Source organism: Diospyros lotus, chromosome 12, assembly GCF_014633365.1.
Source record: "Diospyros lotus cultivar Yz01 chromosome 12, ASM1463336v1, whole genome shotgun sequence".
In the NCBI taxonomy this organism is placed as follows: domain Eukaryota; kingdom Viridiplantae; phylum Streptophyta; class Magnoliopsida; order Ericales; family Ebenaceae; genus Diospyros; species Diospyros lotus.
The window spans coordinates 8,737,405-8,759,668 of NC_068349.1; the positions used below are offsets into that span (position 1 = coordinate 8,737,405).

At 44.1% G+C, this 22,264-nt stretch overlaps 2 protein-coding genes across 2 annotated transcripts; both read right to left on the minus strand.

Moving 5' to 3' along the window:
* Positions 1 to 387: 387 nt before the first annotated feature.
* Positions 388 to 1,349, minus strand: LOC127787186 (transcriptional regulator SUPERMAN-like). Its single transcript, XM_052315095.1, has one exon. The coding sequence runs from the start codon at positions 1,198 to 1,200 to the stop codon at positions 619 to 621; it is 582 nt and encodes a 193-aa protein (XP_052171055.1). The 5' UTR covers positions 1,201 to 1,349; the 3' UTR covers positions 388 to 618.
* Positions 1,350 to 9,403: 8,054 nt separating this feature from the next.
* LOC127787474 (uncharacterized) lies at positions 9,404 to 22,264 on the minus strand. Its single transcript, XM_052315535.1, has 4 exons — positions 21,786 to 22,264; positions 21,276 to 21,714; positions 20,614 to 21,185; positions 9,404 to 9,611 (listed from the first exon to the last, which is right to left on the minus strand). Exons 1-4 carry the CDS (start codon positions 22,262 to 22,264, stop codon positions 9,404 to 9,406), a joined length of 1,698 nt encoding a protein of 565 aa, XP_052171495.1.

Below are 22,264 nucleotides of genomic sequence, written 5' to 3' on the forward strand. Positions count from 1 at the left end.
CTTATATATATACTTACCTTGGCATTGGAAAAAAAAAGGCACATGCCTAGGTTTGTGATAAAAGAAGGGGTCCAAAAATGGTCTTGTATTATAAGCAGTGACAGCTCATAAAATACATCATAATCCCCACGGAAGTGATTAATGTCAAAACTTTTCTCAGACATCATCTGAAATGGAAAATGACACTGCACTGCAAGCTTTTATCAGTGGTTGCTATATCAGTCAAAGCCCTACTCTCTCTCTCTCTCTCTCTCTCCGCCCCCCAATTTAAGTATTATTGCTTTGCCTAGCCACCATTTTTATGCCCTCTTCGCAGATTTATGAATACACTCGAGTAACCAGAAAAAGAAAGACCATGTAATTTAAAAGAATATATAGGAGAATAGGAAAAAACCAAAATGTCTTATATGTATATATAAGCTTAGCAAAAAACCAAAAAGGAACTGTTGATATGTGTATATAGTTTCTATAGACTGTATGTTACACGTTGATTACTTAGCAAAAAAGGAAAAAAAAAAAAAAAAAAGGTAACAAAAAAATTAATTTTGTGGCACTCCTTTTTCAAACAGAAAGTAGAAGTATATAAGCTTCAAACTCCACTGTAGCTTCTGTGGTTGGTCATGATGAACTACGCCCTAACCGGAGCTCTAGGTCAAGTTCTTCAATGGCACAGTTGTAAGTTTCCGGGTGATTATCAGTGTCAAACGAGGTCGAAGTAGTTTCGGTGTTGGTAGAGTGACCAAGAGAGGAATTTGAGCTCGGCGACCCCACCGGAAAATTAATGAACGGCGGGCAAGAGTAATTCAGTGTGGCAGGATTGAAGAGAGTCGAACCACTAGGGTTTGGAAAGGAGTAGAGAACGCAGAGTCCCCCATTACCGACGAATTCTTGATTTGGGATTATGAGGGTGGAGGGGGCGGCTGTGGGGGACGGCTGCTTCTGGTGGAGCCGGGCACGGTCGCGGCGGTGCACGTTCATGTGGCCGCCGAGGGCTTGGGCGGAGCGGAACTCTCGCCGGCAGAAGGAGCAGGTGTAGGAACGGGGCGGCCAGGTGGTGCCCATGGCTTGGTTGGTGTCTTCTGCAAAGGCTCTGACCTCCCATGAATCATCGTCTTCTTGGAGGGTTTGCTTGGAATTCCACGTCCATGGGGAGGCAGCAGGGCTAGGGTTCGGGGAAAGAAGGGCAAGCTTGGCAGCCATGGTAGTAGCTAGGTAGGTACGTGGAATTATTGACGGTTTGGGATGAATTATTGTGATGAAAGTGCTGGGCGTGGGGATGAAGCTTGGAAGTAGTAGTGGGTTTAAATAGGAAGGGGAGGGGGTTGATTAAGTGGATATGGAGACAAAAATCTCTAGCACCGGGCGTATCACCACAGCTTGAAGAAGCAGATATTGATGAGAGAGAGAGAGTCGATCTAAAATAGCCACTCATGCCAACCAGGGAGTGTGACAGCGACATGGCTAAATTGTTTTGATGGCTTCAATATCCATGTATTCTAGTTCTACAACAAATTTTGATTTTTTCTACCAATTTTTTTGCAGTAAAAAATTTAATTTTTGTAATAAAAACTAATTAGCTACAAATTTTTATTTGTAGCGTGAATCATAATCAAAGTCTCGTAACTAATAGTATTTAGCTACGATTAATGTTTCGTAAAAATTAATACACTTTTCTCTACGATCAAAAAAACGTAGAGAAAGCATTAGTTTTCTACTACGATATATATAATAACTAATTATACTGATATTCGTAGTTGATGATGGCGATTTTCGTAGCAGATAACACAACTTTTACTACGAATGTCAAATTGTAAAGAAGACATTTATTTTTCACTACATCAAATCATAGCTAATCTTGTCAATTTTTGTAACAATTAGTTTTCACATGCCAATTTTTGTAGCAAATTAATTTTCTCTACCAATATTTTTATAATCAAAAGTTCAATTTTCGTAGTTAATTCTATATATAATTAATATACCATTACGATATCACTAAATTCAATTTCTTAGCAAAAAAAAAAGTCTTTTTTTTGAAAATAATATTTTTCTCTAAACCTACGTCAACCCTAACAATCTATATAAATTTAAAGCACAATATATAATTTCAAAAACTTTCAATTAATTCCATAACATAAAACTAATGTCAGCCACAATCTCTACAATCTCCAATTGTCTTAAATTTGACTAGTACATAATACCAATACATGTAATGACAGCAACATTAAATCCTAAAATAAAAATAATTAAAAATTAACACAATAGATAAAATTTAGCTCCAAACGTCTTTCTTTCTATACTATTTATGCATGTCAAGAACCTGAAAAATAAAAGTAAACGAAAGATCAAACAAATTAGTCTAATTTATTTCAATATGAAATATTTATAATAATTCGAATAAAGAAAACTAATCATATTGATAGTTTAAAAATAGCTATACTAAACTAGTCTAATGATTACTTTCTCTATCTAAATCTACCCACCAACTACAAAGAATTTGAGCCAATTATTTGTCACTCAAATACAGATATCCACTGATGATGGTTTTTGGGACCGACCACCACGTGCCACCTCTGCGAATAGACCTCTAGGATCGAACCTCGGACTTGGCGATGTCGAACCTCGGTGACAGGACCTACAAGACAGCGGAGTAGCGAGGCTAGGGTCCCCCGGGGTGGACTCCGACGCTCAAATTAGTAGAGTAAATGCAAGTCGTAATAAATGTAAGAGCTGTGGAACTTGGCCTACCTGGTGAGGATCCTTGTCATTTTATATGCAGACCCGTTATGGGGTGCCCGAGATAAACCCGTGTTGAGAGGGGGCACGACTCCCGAGAATCTCGGTCAAGGTGGAACGGGTCTTGTGGCCCGGCCCGAATTTCTCGGGCTCCGCTCCGGATTGTTGACTTGCCACGTGTCAGTGTCTCAAGCAATCCACGTGGCGGGTAAGACTGTTGGCTCGTAGGGGTATTTTAGTAATTTTAGGCGGTGCCACATCACTTGCCCCCCACTCCTTGAGCCGAGGTGAGAATCTTGCTGGGTCGAGGAGTAGCTTAATTTCTGAGGTTATTTAATCGTAAATTCTCTCCAGGACGCACAAGGGTGTTTTTAAGCATGAGATTAATGCCTAACAACCTCATTTATTACCTTGAAATTACAAGGGGTCCTTGGTTGGAAGGAAACATTCGTTGGAAGGAAACATTCGCTGCTTTGAATTTTTAAGGGGTGTTTGATTAGAGGGCTTGGGCCCCTCTATATAAGCCCTAAGGCCCCACCCCACAATCATCACTCCAAGACAAGCTCCCAATTCTTTGAGGTTAGCCTTTCCCTCACTCCTTTACTTTTATTTTTTCCTTATGCTTGTCCTTTTCTCTTTTGATTTTTTTTTTAAAACTATCTTCTCCCTCGGCCATGGCCGAGCTAGAGCTTGGCCTGGCCGAGGTCGGCCTCGGCCCCTGGCCAAGCTCGGCTTGGCGAGGCCGAGCTCCTCGGCCTGCCCGAGGTTGGCCAGGGCCGGGTGAGGTCGGCCTTGGCCGAGGTCAGCCATGGCCGAACTCCCTTTGGGGAGCCCTCTTTCTGGCTTTATATATATATATATGTATATATATAAATGGGTGAGCATTGGGTCGGCCATGGCCGATCCTTGGGCTTTCCCCCTTCCCATTATTATTATAATTATTATTATTATTATTTTTATTAATAATAACAAAATAGGGTTCAAAATAAGGTTTAACTTGACTGACCTGTTTCTTTGGCATTTCTTTGTTACAGGCGTAGTTCGAGATTTCTCAAGCTAAATCGTGCTTGCTGAGCTCCCTTAGACTTGAACCCAGTTGTGGTTTTCCTTCCCTGATCTTTGCTTTCATTCTCCTGGTCAATGATCTCTTCTTGGCTATTTTTATTAATAATTTTAGCATGTCTTCTTCCTCTTATTCCTCTGATTCCGAAGCCTCCAGAACTAGTTCTAGTAGTGAGGAATTGAACATCGAGTTATCCAGTCCCTCCCATGGCCCCCTTCGTAGGCCTAAGAAACTTAGGCGGCCCGAAAGAGTTTCACCTCATTCCTCTTCGGAGTCCCATGTGAGTAGTGATCCCAACCTAGAAAACTTACCCGAGGATCTGATCATGGACCACTCCACCATAACCGAGAGAGAGCTACTTCCCTTCCTCAGAAAATATCACCTTATTCATGATGAGTATTGGTACAATGAACCGTGAGGTCTAAGAGCTCACCAGGCCCCCCATGGTTGTATCACCGTGTACGAGCAAGCCCTCGTTGCCAGCCTTAGGTTTCCCCTTGCGGCCCCCGTAGTTGAGGTGTTCTCTATCGTGGGGTTATGTCCCTCTCAGCTGACTCCCAATGGTTGGAGGTACCTATTTACCTTCGTTCTCTGTTGTTGAGCTCAAGACATTGAGCTTATTGCCCAACTCTTCTTTAAGATGTTCAAGGTAATCCCCATTAGTAAAATCGAACCTCGATTCGCCTTCTCTCCCCTCAACCAACATCAGTTCATAGTTGATAACCCCACCTCGGTAAAACGATGGAAGAGTAGATTTTTCTTTGCTGGCTTGAAAGACGGCGGGGGCAGCTTCGGGGTGCTGCCAGTCGAGTAGACTTTCCAGCCCTCAAAAGTCCATAGTCGCGAGATCACACAGGGCGAGCTTCGTAATATTCAGATCTTGAGGGAATTGAACCCCATCAGCGCTTGGGCCTTGATATGTGACCGTTCCTTATACCTGGGGGGTTTATCCACCTACACTTCCCTCGAGCCCGGTGTCACTTTGGGTGGTCATTTTCCCCCTATTTTTATACTTTTTGACTTGTTATTTTTCTTGCCACTGATATCTTGTCTATGCATTTGCAGCTGAGATGGTGAGTATCGCTTTCATCTGGGGGAAGAACAAACGAAGACCCGCAGAGGATGAGGGCGCCCCTACTCCCACAAAGGGAAAGGCCGCCTTGGATCCCCCTCCAACTGAGGAAGGGGAGCCTAGCCACACTAGGAGGAAGAGGACTTCCCAACCTCCGAGATAGCCCATGCCTGCCCCCGAGTCCCCCCCACACTATCTAGACTATGTTCCTGACTGGGGTGTGAAGGAAAACGACCTTAGTCGACATAGTCAGGTGGCGAGAAGCATGATTCACCACTTCACCACCCCCGCCGACCGTCAAATGCTGGCTAAACAATCCTCGGAGGCAGTGGAAGCCGCCTTGTGCAAGTATTTGGCCCTGGTAATCCCCTCTACTTTATCAACATCTTTCCACCCTAGCTATGTTGCCCTTACTTGTCTTGTTCATTACAGGTGGTCACGCTAGTTTCAGACTTTTCTGGACGTTTTTCCCAAACTTCTCGAAAAACCTTAGAGCTGGACACACAATTGCATGAGAGGGACGAATTACTAGAGAGCCAGAGGAAGAACCTAGATGAGTTGTCCTCCGAGCGGCAATCCTTGGACCAAAGTATTCAGGAGCTTCAGGCAGAGCTATCCCGGGCGGGCTCAAAGTTATCCCAGGCGAACTCAGTCATTCGTAAGTACGAGCGCAAGTATGCCAAACCCATCAAACTTCTTGAGGTGGAGGAGTTCATCCAGCAGAAATTATAGGAAGCTTGGACTAAGGGATTTCAAGCCCATGCGACTGAGGTGCTCCGAGCTCATCCGGACTTGGACATGTCCAATGTTCGGTCCATTGAAGAAATTATGGCTGAGATGGAGGACTCAGAGATGGCCGACGATAATGATGCTCCGCCTGATGCTTGAGTTTTTTCCTCTTTTTCTAGCTAGGGTTTTTTGTACTTCATTTATCACCATGTATTGGACTATCGTACTTTTATACAATACCATTCCATTTTGACTACTCATTTCTTGATTGTGGACATATGGGCCAAGACTAGTTGAACCTGATCCATTGCATAGTTGAAGAGGGCCAATCCGACCCTTGGTTCTCCCTAAGTCGACAAACATGAGGGTGTTATGCTATAACTTTCCTTGGCCATTAGTCCGCCCTTGGGAATAGCCTAGGGCTCGTGACCCTTGGATTTTAACCCCTCCCTGGTGGAGAAGGGTGTTGGGCTAGAGATTTTCCGTGGCCATTAGTCCACCTTTGAGGATATCCTAGGGCTCGTGACCCTTGGATTTTAGCCACTCCTTCGTGGAGGAGGGTGTTGGGCTAGAGTTTTTCCGTGGCCATTAGTTCACCTTTGAGGACGGCCTAGGGCTCGTGACCCTTGGATTTTTCTTTGGCGAAGTGTTGTCTTTTTTGAAATTACTATTAGATGGAAAGGATTCGAAGTCTTGCCATTAGCCATAAAAAGAGTACAAGGAGGTTCGGGGAATTCCCTTGCTCATTGATAAAACTTCCTTAAGTTTTGCACATTCCAAGTATGCTTCAAGGGCTTGCCTTCCATGTCTTCTAGTCGATATGCCCCCGGACTTAAGGATTCCACCACTCGGTACGGTCCTTCCCAGTTCGGAGTTAGTTTATTCGTATCCCAAGGATGACTCACGTCGAACCGTCGCAATACAAGATCTCTTGGCATGAAACTCCTAACGTGGACTCGTCGATTGTAGTACCTAGCAATGCGCTGGTTATACGCGGCTTGTCGAATTCGCGCCAGGTCTCGGAGCTCATCCATCATATCCAAGTTACACCTTAGCCCTTGCTCATTAATCTCCGGATCGAAATGCTCCACTCGATAGCTCATCACCCCAATCTCGACAGGGATAAGAGCCTCCGAACCATAACACAATGTGAAAGGGCATTCTCTTGTAGCCGTTCGTGGCGTGGTTCGATAGGACCATAGTATATTGGGGAGCTCATCTACCCATCAGTCGTCCACCTTCTCAACTCAAGCTAGGAGTCCAGCCGCTAGCGGGAAGGGCCCGAGGATATCCACTCCCCACTTAGCAAATGGACAAGGCGAAGCCAGGTGGGTGAGTTCAGCTGCTGGGGTATGAACTAGGTTCTAAGTTCTTTGGCATATCTCACAGGTCCGGACCAACTGCACAACGTCGCTCATTATTGTTGGCCAATAATACCCCTGCCGAAGTGCCTTCTGGGAAAGAGACCGAGCTCCGATGTGACTGCCGCAAATCCCCTCGTGGATTTCCTTTAAGATGTAGTCGGCCTCAACGGGCCCAACACATTTCAGCCGTGGCTGAGTGAAGGATTTCTTGTAAAGGTTTGATCCGATCAGAAGAAACTTGGCAGCCTGACGCTTGAGTCTTCGACTCTTTTGTTCCTCCTCTAGTAGCCATCCATTGATTAGATGTGCTACAATCGGATCCATCCAATTTTCTACCCCTTCTACGCAAAGCTACTCTGCTTCTGTCTCTATGCTCCTCTGGGGCAACGACTCCATGTAGACAGCTCAGGAATTCCTGGGGAAGGAAGAAGCAGCTATCCTCAAGAGAGCATCCGCCACTACATTCTGCACACGTGGGACATGATTGATTTTCACCGCTTGAAATCATGCCATAAGATCCTTGGCTATTGCCAAGTATTGGGCCATAGCGTCCTCCCAGGCCTCAAACTCCTTTGTGACCTGTTGCACGATTAAGTTCGAGTCAAAATATACCTCCAAATCCCTGACTCCCATCTGTTCCGCTAGTTTGAGCCCGACAATAAACGCCTCGTACTCAGCCTCATTGTTAGAGGCATTGAACTTGAAGTGGAGGGCATATGGCCAAGCCTGGCCATCAGGGCCCTGGAGCAGTAATCCAGCACCATTGCCTCCGACACTGGAGCTGCCATCCACAGAGAGAGTCCAAGTCTAGAAAACCCCTCCGTCTGCTTCCAATGGTAGGGTGCCCTCCACGATAAAGTCAGCAAGAGCCTATGCCTTGATGGCCGGCCGAGGTCGATAGTCGATGTCGAAGGCACTTAGCTCCATCGCCCACTTGAGCATCCTCCCAGACAAGTCCGGCTTTCCCAACACATGCCTCAATGGCTAACTTGATAGGACGATAATATGGTGTGTCTCAAAGTAAGGCCTCAACTTTCGAGGGGAGATGACTAGGGCATAGGCCAACTTTTCTGTTGGAGTGTAACGAATCTCAGCTCCAGCTAATCTCTTGCTCACATAGTAGAATGGCTTTTGAACTTTGTCCTCCTCCCGTACCAAAATCGAACTGACGGCCTCATCCGAGGCAGCCAGATAAATGTATAGTGACTCTCCCGGCTGTGGCTTAGCTAGGACTGGGGGGGAGACCAGACACTGTTTTAGCTGCTCAAATGCCTCCTGGCATTCCTCTGTCCATGCAAAATTCTGGACCCGAGTCAAGGCTTTAAAAAATGGCAATTGCCTCTCCGCAGATCTTGCCAAGAACCTCCCTAATGCCGCTATCCTCCCGGTTAGTCTCTGCACCTCCTTGATACTACAAGGAGGAGGCATCTCGAGAATGGCTTTTATCTTTGAGGGATTAGCCTCAATCCCCTAGTAATGCACCATGAACCCCAAGAATTTACCAGCTATCACCCCGAATGGACACTTAACTGGGTTGAGCTTCATCTGATACTGGCGCAAGGTCTGGAGGCACTCATCCAAGTCGTCTGGATGCTGCTCAACCAAGAGACTCTTGACCAACATATCATCGACGTAAGCCTCCATGTTTCGACCGAGCTAAGCCTTGAACAGCTTGTTGACTAACCTTTGATATGTAGCTCCGACGTTCTTCAACCCAAAGGGCATGACTCGATAACAATAGGTGGCCTTATCTATGATGAAGGCAGTTTTTTCCTGATCCTCGGGGTGTAATGAGATTTAGTGGTACCCCTGGAATGCATCCAAGAAACTCATCAACTGACATCCCACTGTTCCGTCAATCAACGCGTCAATCCTGGGCAGAGGGTAACTGTCATTCAGGTAAGCCTTATTAAGATCTTTAAAATCAATACAAAGCCTCCATTTTTCCGACCCCTTAGAAACAAGGGCCACGTTGGCTAACCACTCTAGATAGTCGACCTCCCGAATATGATTAGCCTCTATAAGCTTTTCCACCTCAGCCTCTATAGCTTTAGCCCGTTCTGAGGCAAACTTCCTCTTCCTTTGCCTCACCGACACACAATCAGGGTAGAGCCCCAAGCGATGGGTCATGACAGTCGGGTCTATCCCTGGCATATCCAGTGTAGACCAAGCAAACTCATCTTGATACCAGCGCAAGAGTGAAAGGACCTCGGACCACAAGGGCTCCTGTAACTTGGAACTGATCCGCACTGTCCGATCGGGCTCTTCCCCTAGCGAGACTTCCTCTAGCTCGTTCACCGGCTCTGAGGTCTTAGGCTCTTCCAGACCTTCCAAGATGAAACTAATAACCACCATGGGAGGAGCGGCGAAACTCTGTCCCTCCCCCCTTACCGATCTCTGACCTGCTCCTATACTTGGGGCTTTCCCCTGTTCTATCTTCATCTAGCCCTGACCGTCTTGAGGGACAGCATCCTGGTTCAGTCTTGAGTTTGACTCTGACCCCTTGGCAATAGTGGCACTCAAGGAGGCTACGTAGCATTCCCTAGCTTGCCGTTGGTCTCCTCTTACCTTGTCAATCCCTCCCAGAGTAGGGAATTTCAACACCATGTGATACGTGCTCGGTACCGCCCTCAGAGCATTAAGCCCAGATCTACCAAGGATCATATTGTATGCCGAGGGCACATCAGCAACCAAAAACTTGGATCAACTTGGGATTTATGAGAGCCACTACCGACCGTCAGGGGTAGCCGGATCAACCCCTCGAAATGAATCACCATTCCATCAAAACCCACCAATGGGACACTGTAACGCCCCGCTCCCACCTACAGGTGTTACTCACTAATAGCCAACTTACTATTCACATGCTAGGGCAAAGGTGAAGAGACGGCTACGTTTTAACGGGAAACAACCTAGGTGGGAACTAGGCTTTGCCCTCTCTTCGCTCCGCTCGAGGGTCCGGGAATTATCAAAACGACCTATTAAAACCCGAAACCTCGCAATCGTCACCCCTTCTCAAGCTCTTTAATGAAGAGCTTAGGGTGACCTCCCAGGATTGAAAGAAAATAAGCTATAACTCTCTAGTTTCACATAAATTATGGCATAACGCCTTAATTATAAGAAAATAATTTTCCTTTTCTTTGCCCCAACCATCAACCCATTTATCTCACTTTCAATTCCTTTGAAAAATATTTGGATTAATATTTCTTTAGAAAAATTTAAATAAATTTTCCTCATAAATCTCCATTGATTTTCCCCTTTAATTATTTTAAAAATTTCATAATTTTCCAACCATTAGGAAATTAATTTTTGAAATACAAACCTCAAGGCATCCTCACCCAATTTCCAAAATTTAAGGAGAATACTCCATTATTTAATTTTTCAAAATATAGAAAATTTTTCCACAATTGCCTCAAATTTATATTAATTTAATAATTAATTTAGAGGCTAAATACTCATTTATTTATTTATTTAAATATAAATTATTTCAAAATTTCCAAAATAATATCATATATTTAAATAAACAGAAATTAAATTAAAATAAAAAAAATAAGGAAAGAAAAATAACCAACAGCAGCAAGGGGGGTGTGCGACAGCTGGCCGCGCCCCCCCCAGCGCGCGCGCCAGGCGTGGGCGTTGGCCGCGCGGCCGTGCCCAGGCGTGCCCAGCTGCGCCCCTGGCCAGCACACTGCCACAACCCCCCCTCTTTTTTTTTTGAATTAAAATCCCACATTTCCAGAATACTTTCTCATACCAAGGGGCTTCCAAAACATTCAAGTTTGCTCCCTTTCACCCACATTTAGCCTTCATTACATATTAACAAAATAAATACAACATTTAAGCACAAAATACATAAACACTACTACTCTTGCTTTCTTCCTTGCTTCCAACACTTAACCTTGCAAACTCCCTTCCTTCTTGTACATGAGATACCTACATGGTGAGGATAAAAACCTCATGAGCTATTAAGCTCAATAAGGGTGCAATGACAATAGTATGAACATGAAAATAAATGTGATGCCAATGCATGTATGCAACATGGTTAGGGCTTCCACATGCTCACAACCACCTTGGTTTGAGGCTTTAATCTACCCTACCCCACTCAACCTCATGGCCATAGGTCCTAAAACGCACAACATGCCAATGCACACATAGAATTCATGCATCATACTTACAACTTGCAAGCCACCATCCCATGGGGCTATCCCTTACCTCTATTCTTTTAGATTTTCCACAATCTTTAACTTCAAGAGAGCTTCAACAACTTGACTTGGCAAGACTTCACTTGCTTCCATCCCCTAAAGAAGTAAAAAAAATAAACCTTGATCTTTAAAAAAATCTAATCCTTGAAGGTAAGAAGACTAAGAAGCAAGAAGACTTAGATTTCTTTACAAAAACCAAAGAGTTTACCTCTAGGCTCTTTCTTCTTCTTCTTCTTCTTCAAATGGCCAAAGGGAAGATTTGTCTTCCTCCATCTTCCTTTCTTTTCTTCTTCAAGACTCTTCAAATGGAAAAACTTGAGCTTGAAGGTCCACTTCCCTTTTTATAAAACTTCCATTTCTCTTTTCTTTTTTGATTTATTTTCCTTGCCTTGATATTCCCAATTGCAAGACTTGATCCTAGCCTTTCATTTCTCCTTTACTTTTTGAGAATAAATCTTGACCATTGGAAGAAGCACAATCCATAACCCTTAGTCTTCTTTAATCTCAACCCTTGATGCATTTTGGAAGACTAAATCCCCACCATCCAAATTAACACAATCCATGTGTTTCCCAAGAATGAATCCTAGCCATGGACTTCTTTGGAGATCCAATCTCCACCATCCATTTCATTCTTCTATTGGATCCTTACATCCTATTTGGCAATCCATGCCAACATAAAGCCTTAAATCTCTACTATTGGATAAATTCCAATTTCAAGACTAAATCTCCACCATTGGATCAAGTCTTCAAATCCCATAAAATATCCCATTTCTCATTTATTTAATTGGGACTAATTTCACCACATCAATAATGAAAGACAACTTAGAGAGACATAAATGCTTTTCTTTCCCATTTATTTTAATCTCCCATTTTTCCCCATTAGTGCTTGACCATTTTCTTTTCATTTGCAATTTCTTTTTTATGCAACATAATCATTACACTCACATGGGCTAAATGGCCCATCTTTTCCATTCTTTTTGATTTATTTAAATCCCTTAATTTTGCTTGAATAAGACCATGCCAAGTGTCATTCTAAAACACAAACTTGGCTTCCAAGTCTTTCATCTCACCCACCCATTAATTATAAACATAATTTACCAATTTAGGGAAAATCAATTATTTTCTCTCATAATTGAATATTCTCTATTTTTCCCTTTTTCCATAATTTAATTTCTTTATGAAATTTAATCCAAAATTACTAAAATACCCTTCGTGAATTTTTAATCCCATTTATCTCCGTATAATGAAAAATGGGAACTAATTCACTTCCATACTTAATTCCACCTTGGAATTATCTCCAATGTACCAAATTACCCTTTATTGGACTTCACTATCCAAATTACCAAAATGCCCCTCTCATAGGGCAACCTCAATCTCAAGGATCCGACACCTTCTCAAGGGCATTTTTGAAATTTTCTCATTTTCTTTCTCATTCTTTTAACACCTGTAATACCGGGTGTTACATTCCTCCCCCCTTAAAAGAATTTCATCCTCGAAATTCGTTTTACCATCATCTCCTACCCAAGACAATCACATTCTCGGGTTACTTGCCAAATTCTCCTACTCGAAAATCCCATAGCCTATCCATTCTTCACATTTACCTCGGGTTACACCTACCTCAAGGCTTCACTTTAGGCTTTCGATCTTCCAACTCTCGAGGACATTCAACAACCGAACACCGCTTTGGCCTCTTGCCAAATTGCACAACTGGTTGCTGATCACGCTTACCGCAATGCTATCCATTTCTGGATGGATTTTTGCTACCTCGAGCATCACTTTGCAGTCCACTTCCATTTCTTCCATCAGTCAAAACCACATACGCTAACATTGCATCATTGATCAGTCTATCACGATTTTACGCTGGTCTAACCAGCAACGTCTTAGCACTGATCATTCACTGCAATGTCACATTCCAGTGCCCATTAGACACTCGGACACCTATTCCACCATGGCATACCGCCATTAATCACACGCCTGCATAGCTTGAGTTGATCCTCATGGTAACCTCTCATTACCGATCAACTCACCATGCTAGCACTACCTAGGAAGCACCCATTTGGCCCACCTGGCTAACTTCGACCATTTCATACATGGTCTTCTACCTTGACTAGCCGACCCTCATTTATCGGTATGATTACGCAAAATCGACTTACCTAACACCGTGCTAGGCTATCACACATTTCAACCCTGTGTACTGCCCGAGTTCACATCGAGCTTGGCGACGTATGCACCATTTCAATCTCACCTCGAGCTTAAGCATGCTCGGGCCACAACCTTCTCCCAACCAGGAGTTCTTCGCATTAAGCACACAACGATACTTACTAGCCGATATCACATGCTAGTAAGGCCTCATACCCATACCAGGGAACTCTTCACTGAACAACCCATCTTCAATTCTTCACCCCATTTCAACTTTTACAATCATATTCCCATGCTAGGCCTTACCTTGGCTATTTACCCTACCACGAGTCCAGGATCCTACCATTGCACTTAGGGTCGTGGAACCTTTAATCAACCCTCGTCATCACCCACGGTGCGTGGCACAAGTGATTGGCTCATTACCATCTGCACAATCACTTATGCATCGCACCTGTAGGATGACTCGTGCCTTTTGTCTACACCACAACAAGCCATCATGGTTACACCCCCCACTCTTGTAGCGGTCTTCTGGCCAAATTTTTTCGCCCAGCTTCACTTTCATTGGGACCTTTTAAATCTCACCATTTCTCAGCAAAGCCTCTTACTCTTGAGGCACGAATTTTCAGCCATCCTACATCAGGTTCATTCTCAACCCGCAATAGACACCTGATTTAAACCATGCATAATGGTTCCTCTTGTCCTCCTTGGCAAGGACGTCACCATTACAGCAACGAACTTCTCCCCCACGGTCGTTGCATCACAAAATTCACAGATACCAGCCTTTATGGCCATTTGCACTCGGCTTCAAGATCTTACCATGCACAATGGTTACCTTTGACCTTCCTGACACTTCTTTTCCCTAGCCGCGACGATGACACCACCATGCCATCTCAAAAGACTTGTTGCTCTCTGAATCTCACTGGTCACCACAACCAGCACGACCCCACTCTTAGGTCGCCATCCTCAAACCACCTTTTATACATATAGCATCTAGCTAAATACCTGAGAGACTCTGGCTTCTCTCAGATTTCTTATACACTTTGCTACAGCTAGCTCACACCTCTCGGTGAGCAACCACATGGCTCTAACACCACAACAGCTTCACTGGCCGATTTCTTCTCACAACCATTGATAGCTCTCATTCCAAAGCCACACTCCTTTGAGTGGCACAATTCTGTCATGACCAACTGTCTTTTATCACCTTGGATCTCTTTTGCACAATCAGCTTGGTCTAATCACCAAGACCCACTGAATCCTTATATTGCATACACGACAACCAACAAAGCTTTACACCACAGCCCTCGAGCCTCACGCTCCATTATTGCCATCAGGTGCTACCACCTGGCAATTTCTCATGTGTCATCAACTGGAAATCCCTCCAATGCTACATGAGGACACTTCCTCATTTCGCATCGACACAACCAAGACTAACACCAGACTGTGCAATTGCGCACCTTCACGGATTTCAAACCGTCCTTAGCCACGTGTTCAGCCTACCACAACTCACTTCACTGGATTAGAGATTGCTTTATTTGAAACCTCGGCTCGCTTCAATTTCCCCATCTGATGGTTGGCTTCCATTTCGTAAGTCTCGCCTCCATGGCACTTACGCATCATTCTCGAGCCATTTACCAACTCTACCAATCAATCCCATCTTCATGCATTACTGCAAGATCACACTGGGTACATCATCCCAATTTACCAGATCATTTCGATCAAATTTAACCACAACTGTTTTAACATCCTTTAGCAAGGAGCATCGCCACACTTGTTGTTATCACACCACAAGATATCACTCACTTGATTCACAAACCTTCTTGCTGCCTTGACCCCCACAGCACTACCACCATACTTCAACCCTTATGAAATTTTTAGGTCTGGTTCAAGCATAACCTACAGCATACCCCAGGTCTTCGGTGTCTAATCGTCTCCACCACAGATAGGTTACTCCACATGGAGGGCTGCAGTCCCTCTTGTGGACTAACCGTCTGCATCTAGTGGTCCCTAGCATTAGACCCGTCACTGATAGGCGTCAACCGTAGTACTATCCCCACGCTAGACCCGTTTCTTTTCCTCGGGTTTCTTTCTCAAACATCTCATAGATCTTCAGTCCCTGACCATCTGTATAGTCATTGTGTTGCCCTGCGCTTTAGGCCCGCCAACACCTTGTCACCATCATCGTGTCACTCCCATACACTGGCCCAACAACAGTTTCCTACAACATGGCTCAGGTCCCACTCTGATCTGCTTCGCATCCCATAGTTTGACTTTTAACTCTTCAGTCACACTTCTGATATCGAACCCGACATGACTACCTCGCCACGCTTGCAGTCACTATTCTTACCAGGCGTCCTACTCGACAACAAATCTATCGGATCATTATCGCGTTCTACGATTCCTCCTTAGGACTACTCTAGGGGTCCTATCCCTAACAGGAGATTCTCGGTCTCACCTGACCAAATCTCCCTAGCTGCTGCTCCAGTTCTTCGGCATCTGACCGTCACCTGCAGTTCACTAGGTTACCCCAGCCCATGGGCCACTTGCCCTCACCGCGAGCCAACTCACTAGTCCTCTGCCATACGGTCCATAGCATCAGATCCGTCACAATGAGCCTGGCACCCGTAGCATCAATGTTACGACAGACTTTCGCAAGCCACAATGGTTCAGCTCTATCTAACGAAAGCAACCTCTTCAAGTTGTTGCTATCGGGACAAACTCAACCTTACATCGTGAGCCTTATTCCTCAAGGCTTTATATCTCTCATCTCAAGAGCATCCCACACCAGTCCATCTAAGAACAAATGACCCATCTTTTCCATAACAATGGATCTACGATAGTTATGCTGAGCCTAACTCAAGTTCTGGCATCCATCATCTGGATCACACATTGTCACCCTCCAGGTGAATCAAGACTTCACGTCTCCTCTCGCATACCCATGTATGCATTCAATCCCTATGCCTAGCTCGGCCTTCTAACACGCCTTGCTCGGCATCCATGACCTTTATCCATAACTCGGGCATTCACATTACCCGTTACGCCTCACCCACAAAGGCATCCACAATTGGCATCTCCTCCGCGTGCATAGCCCTTGGATGTCCTGATGCCTCACTCTAGCCTATCGTTGCTCTCGGCCCACACATCGTTCATACTTTCATTGGGTGACCTCATCATCACCCACATCCAGCATCCCGTGACCTTGGGTGTCATCCCTGACCCCAAGCATCACCAAGAGGGTCTACCCATTCCCCACTTCCCATGACCTTAGGCATCTCACCTTACCCAAGCGTCATCATAAGGATTCAATTTGTCCCCCATCCTTTAATATATGAACGATTTCATAGCCTTCACAGCGTGGACTACAAATCCCATGGCTTTTACACATATAACAATACATGCCAACTCATTCAATCCTGACTCGGGTTCCCCCGAACCCCACTTATTCCCTGATCGGGACTCCTCTGAATCTCAACTCACTAGAGATCATCCATTTCATACAATACCCGCTAGGGTCCACTAGCCTTGCCTACCTATCCTTCCTTAGGTTAGGCCTTGCTTCATCTTGAAGCTAACTAGGGTCCACTCACACCCTAGGTACATCCCCTTTCGGATCATCATCACGATCCACTCACATCGCACCACATACATCCATCCATCGTGCATACAACACACACGACTCCTGCTCGAATCTTCCACAAACTATTTCCGTCATGCTTACCTTGGCCATGACATAGGTATGCATTACATGCACACACCCCTCAGGGCCCTACTGCAAGCCATCTTGTTCGTTACTTGGAGCTCGTCATATAGCCTGCCGACGACTCCTTTCCTTGAGCTTCGAGCTAATTCCTACATTAGCTCACAGTATCTCAAGCACGCAACCTCAACACCTCGCTTTCCAAAGGGAAAACATTCTATCCCCTCGAGCATGCTTAGCCAATTCCCAAACATAGGGACGCTCAACTAAATCCCATCACCGATTAGTTATGCCTCGGGCTTTCTTTGCCCTTTCATGACCCTTGCCATGACTTAGCTTCATGTCCCCACACGAGCCTTAATGCTTCCATCTTAAGGAGTTCCCATCCTTAGAACACTTAACATGCCCAAATTCCCACATTCGGATTTCTTGACACCAACACCCACACTAGGGTTATCGGCTTTTCTTAGCTTAACCAGTATACCTCTCACGGGTATATCGTCTCGACCCATGATACCTTCCTACTTCTCGAATAGGAATACCCGAGCATCCCACTTCCAACCTTGACAAGCCTTACAACCTCGACCCAAACCCAAGGGTCCTCGGACCAATAGTCCTACCTCGGACCACAAGTACTACTTTTGAGGTTAACGGTCAACCTCACGCTTGAATCTCACTTTTAATTCTGACTTACATCCAAATTATGCCGGACATCCACAATTATAACTCCATCAACCGCTCTGATACCAAACTGTAACGCCCCACTCCCACCTACGAGTGTTACTCATGAATAGTCAACTTACTATTCACATGCTAGGGCAAAGGTGAAGAGACGGCTACGTTTCAACGGGAAACGACCTAGGTGGGAACTAGACTTTGCCCTCTCTTGTTTCCGCTCGAGGTTCCGGGAATTATCAAAACGACCTATTAAAACCCGAAACCTCGGAATCGTCACCCCTTCTCAAGCTCTTTAATGAAGAGCTTAGGGTGACCTCCCAGGATCGAAAGAAAATAAGCTATAACTCTCTAGCTTCACATAAATTATGGCATAACGCCTTAATTATAAGAAAATAATTTTTCTTTTCTTTGCGCCAACCATCAACCCATTTATCTCACTTTCAATTCCTTTGAAAAATATTTGGATTAATATTTCTTTGGAAAAATTTAAATAAATTTTCCTCATAAATCTCCATTGATTTTCCTCTTTAATTATTTCAAAAATTCCATAATTTTCCAACCATTAGGAAATTAATATTTGAAATACAAACCTCAAGGCATCCTCACCCAATTTCCAAAATTTAAGGAGAATACTCCATTATTTAATTTTCCAAAATATAAAAAATTTTCCCACAATTGCCTCAAATTTATATTAATTTAATAATTAATTTAGAGGCTAAATACTCATTTATTTATTTATTTAAATATAAATTATTTCAAAATTTCCAAAATAATATCATATATTTAAATAAACAGAAATTAAATTAAAATAAAAAAAATAAGGAAAGAAAAATAACCAACAGCAGCAAGGGGGGGTGTGCGGCAGCTGGCCGCGCCCCTCCCAGCGCCGGGCCGCGCGGCCATGCGCGCAGGCTGCCCGCACGGACCAGCTGCGCGCGGCCGCGCCCAGGCACGCGCAGCTACGCCCCTGGCCAGCACACTGCCACAACCCCTTTTTTTTTTTGAATTAAAATCCCACATTTCCAGAATACTTTCTCATACCAAGGGGCTTCCAAAACATTCAAGTTTGCTCTCTTTCACCCACATTTAGCCTTCATTACATATTAACAAAATAAATACAACATTTAAGCACAAAATACATAAACACTACTACTCTTGCTTTCTTCCTTGCTTCCAACACTTAACCTTGCAAACTCCCTTCCTTCTTGCACATGAGATACCTACATGGTGAGGATAAAAACCTCATGAGCTATTAAGCTCAATAAGGGTGCAATGACAATAGTATGAACATAAAAATAAATGTGATGCCAATGCATGTATGCAACATGGTTAGGGCTTCCACATCCTCACAACCACCTTGGTTTGAGGCTTTAATCTACCCTACCCCACTCAACCTCATGGCCATAGGTCCTAGAACGCACAACATGCCAATGCACACATAGAATTCATGCATCATACTTACAACTTGCAAGCCACCATCCCATGGGGCTATCCCTTACCTCTATTCTTTTAGATTTTCCACAATCTTTAACTTCAAGAGAGCTTCAACAACTTGACTTGGCAAGACTTCACTTGCTTCCATCCCCTAAAGAAGTAAAAAAAATAAACCTTGATCTTTAAAAAAATCTAATCCTTGAAGGTAAGAAGACTAAGAAGCAAGAAGACTTAAATTTCTTTACAAAAACCAAAGAGTTTACCTCTAGGCTCTTTCTTCTTCTTCTTCTTCTTCTTCTTCTTCAAATGGCCAAAGGGAAGATTTGTCTTCCTCCATCTTCCTTTCTTTTCTTCTTCAAAACTCTTCAAATGGAAAAACTTAAGCTTGAAGGTCCACTTCCCTTTTTATAAAACTTCCATTTCTCTTTTCTTTTTTGATTTATTTTCCTTGCCTTGATATTCCCAATTGCAAGACTTGATCCTAGCCTTTCATTTCTCCTTTACTTTTTGAGAATAAATCTTGACCATTGGAAGAAGCACAGTCCATAGCCCTTAGTCTTCTTTAATCTCAACCCTTGATGCATTTTGGAAGACTAAATCCCCACCATCCAAATTAACACAATCCATGTGTTTCCCAAGAATGAATCCTAGCCATGGACTTCTTTGGAGATCCAATCTCCACCATCCATTTCATTCTTCTATTGGATCCTTACATCCTATTTGGCAATCCATGCCAACATAAAGCCTTAAATCTCTACTATTGGATAAATTCCAATTTCAAGACTAAATCTCCACCATTGGATCAAGTCTTCAAATCCCATAAAATATCCCATTTCTCATTTATTTAATTGGGACTAATTTCACTACATCAATAATGAAAGACAACTTAGAGAGACATAAATGCTTTTCTTTCCCATTTATTTTAATCTCCCATTTTTCCCCATTAGTGCTTGACCATTTTCTTTTCATTTGCAATTTCTTTTTTATGCAACATAATCATTACACTCACATGGGCTAAATGGGTCATCTTTTCCATTCTTTTTGATTTATTTAAATCTCTTAATTTTGCTTGAATAAGACCATGCCAAGTGTCACTCTAAGACACAAACTTGGCTTCCAAGTCTTTCATCTCACCCACCCATTAATTATAAACATAATTTACCAATTTAGGGAAAATCAATTATTTTCTCTCATAATTGAATATTCTCTATTTTTCCCTTTTTCCATAATTTAATTTCTTTATGAAATTTAATCCAAAATTACTAAAATACCCTTCGTGAATTTTTAATCCCATTTATCTCCGCATAATGAAAAATGGGAACTAATTCACTTTCATACTTAATTCCACCTTGGAATTATCTCCAATGTACCAAATTACCCTTTATTGGACTTCACTATCCAAATTACCAAAATGCCCCTCTCATAGGGCAACCTCAATCTCAAGGATCCGACACCTTCTCAAGGGCATTTTTGGAATTTTCTCATTTTCTTTCTCATTCTTTGAACACCTGTAACACCGGGTGTTATAGACACGGACTGGCCTCAGCTGATCGAGAGTGAACCCCATCCCTAGGAACGCCCTCTTGTAAAGAATCTCCGAAGAGCTACCCGGGTCTACGAGGATTCGCCTCATCTCCCACTCTTCTACTTGAGCAGTGATCACCAACGGATCTGAATAGTTGGGATAGCTCGGAAGGTCCTCTTCGGAGAATGTGATGACCACCTTCTCCTTTACCACGCTCTTGGGAGCAGTTGAGTGAGGCCTTAGAACTGTTCCCACCGCCAACATGTACAAGATAAACTTATGTCCTCCTTCCTCGATGAGCTGTTTTCCTTCTCTCCGGGGCGGTGTTTGACTTTGCTCTCGAAAGCGATCACGAGTAGGAGACCTCCTTCTTTGCTCCAGTTGGGATTCTACCCTGCTCGAGTTCACACCTCCTCGACTAACGAAATCCCAGAGGTAACCCCGATTGATAAGCTCATGTATCTCTTCTTTCAATTGGATGCAGTCATTTGTCTCATAACCGTGGTCACGGTGGAAGCGACAATACTTCTTTTTGCTTCGAGTGTTAGGTGGAGACTTCAGCGGGGGAGGACGTCACAAATAATTCTTATCCTCTAGTGCCAAGAGAATCTCTGCTCGACTAGCATTGAGAGGAGTGTAACTCACCGGGCTTCCCCGTGCACCCCCAAAACCCCGGCGATCAGGAGCTTGGGAGGGGCGATAATCCATCTTCTGTTCCCCCATTGGCTTTTTCTTCTCCTTTTCTCTTTCTTTCTTGTCAGGTTGTTCAGCTCGCTTCACCTTCATCACCTCTTCAGCATTGATGTACTTGTTAGCCCGTGTAAGGGCCTCTGTGAAAGTACGGGGTGGAGTCTTGGCTAAGGACTGAGCGAATGGTCCATCCCTCAAGCCATTCTGGAGAGCCACCATTGCGATCCACTGATCGAACTCATCAATGCTCAATGCCTCCTCATTGAACCTAGCCACGAAATCCCTTAGGGATTCACCCTGATTTTGCTTGGTGTTCACCAGAGCCATGGAAGACTTCCGATGGCGCTTCAAGGGAGCATAATGGGCTAGGAAACAGGTCTTCAGCTCTTCCCAGCTGTTGATGGAATGATGGGGAAGGCAGGAGTACCAAGTCTGGGCATGACCTCTCAAAGTAGCCAAAAATGCCCGGCACCACATCGCGTCAGACCCGATTGCATCAGCATGTGAGAGGAGAAAAGTTCTACGTGATCATAGGGGTCGGTGCTTCCGTCATAAAGCTTGATGGATGGGATACGAAACCTTTCTGGTGGAACCTCTGACATGATGCCTTTGTTCAAGGGTTGGTTAGAGCCGAGGTGGGGCAGCTCTTCTTTTCCCTTTTTGAGTTCCTGGACTTGCTTTTCTAGGAAACGCAGTCGCCTCTCCTGCGAAGTCCCTCTTTCTCGTGAGGGGGAAGAAGTAGATCCTGCCGCCTCAGAGGGGTGGATTTCCTGGCCCGACTGGCGGGATTGATGAGGCTCCCGAGTAAGAGAAGGCGACTGGTGCTCCGCCTGCTGAGGGGGCATGTGCGGACGATGTTGTTCATTCTGGCGTAAATAACTAGTCAACAACTCTGTTAGTTGTTGGACCTGATTCTCCAGCATGGTGAGTCGATCCTCTGGCAT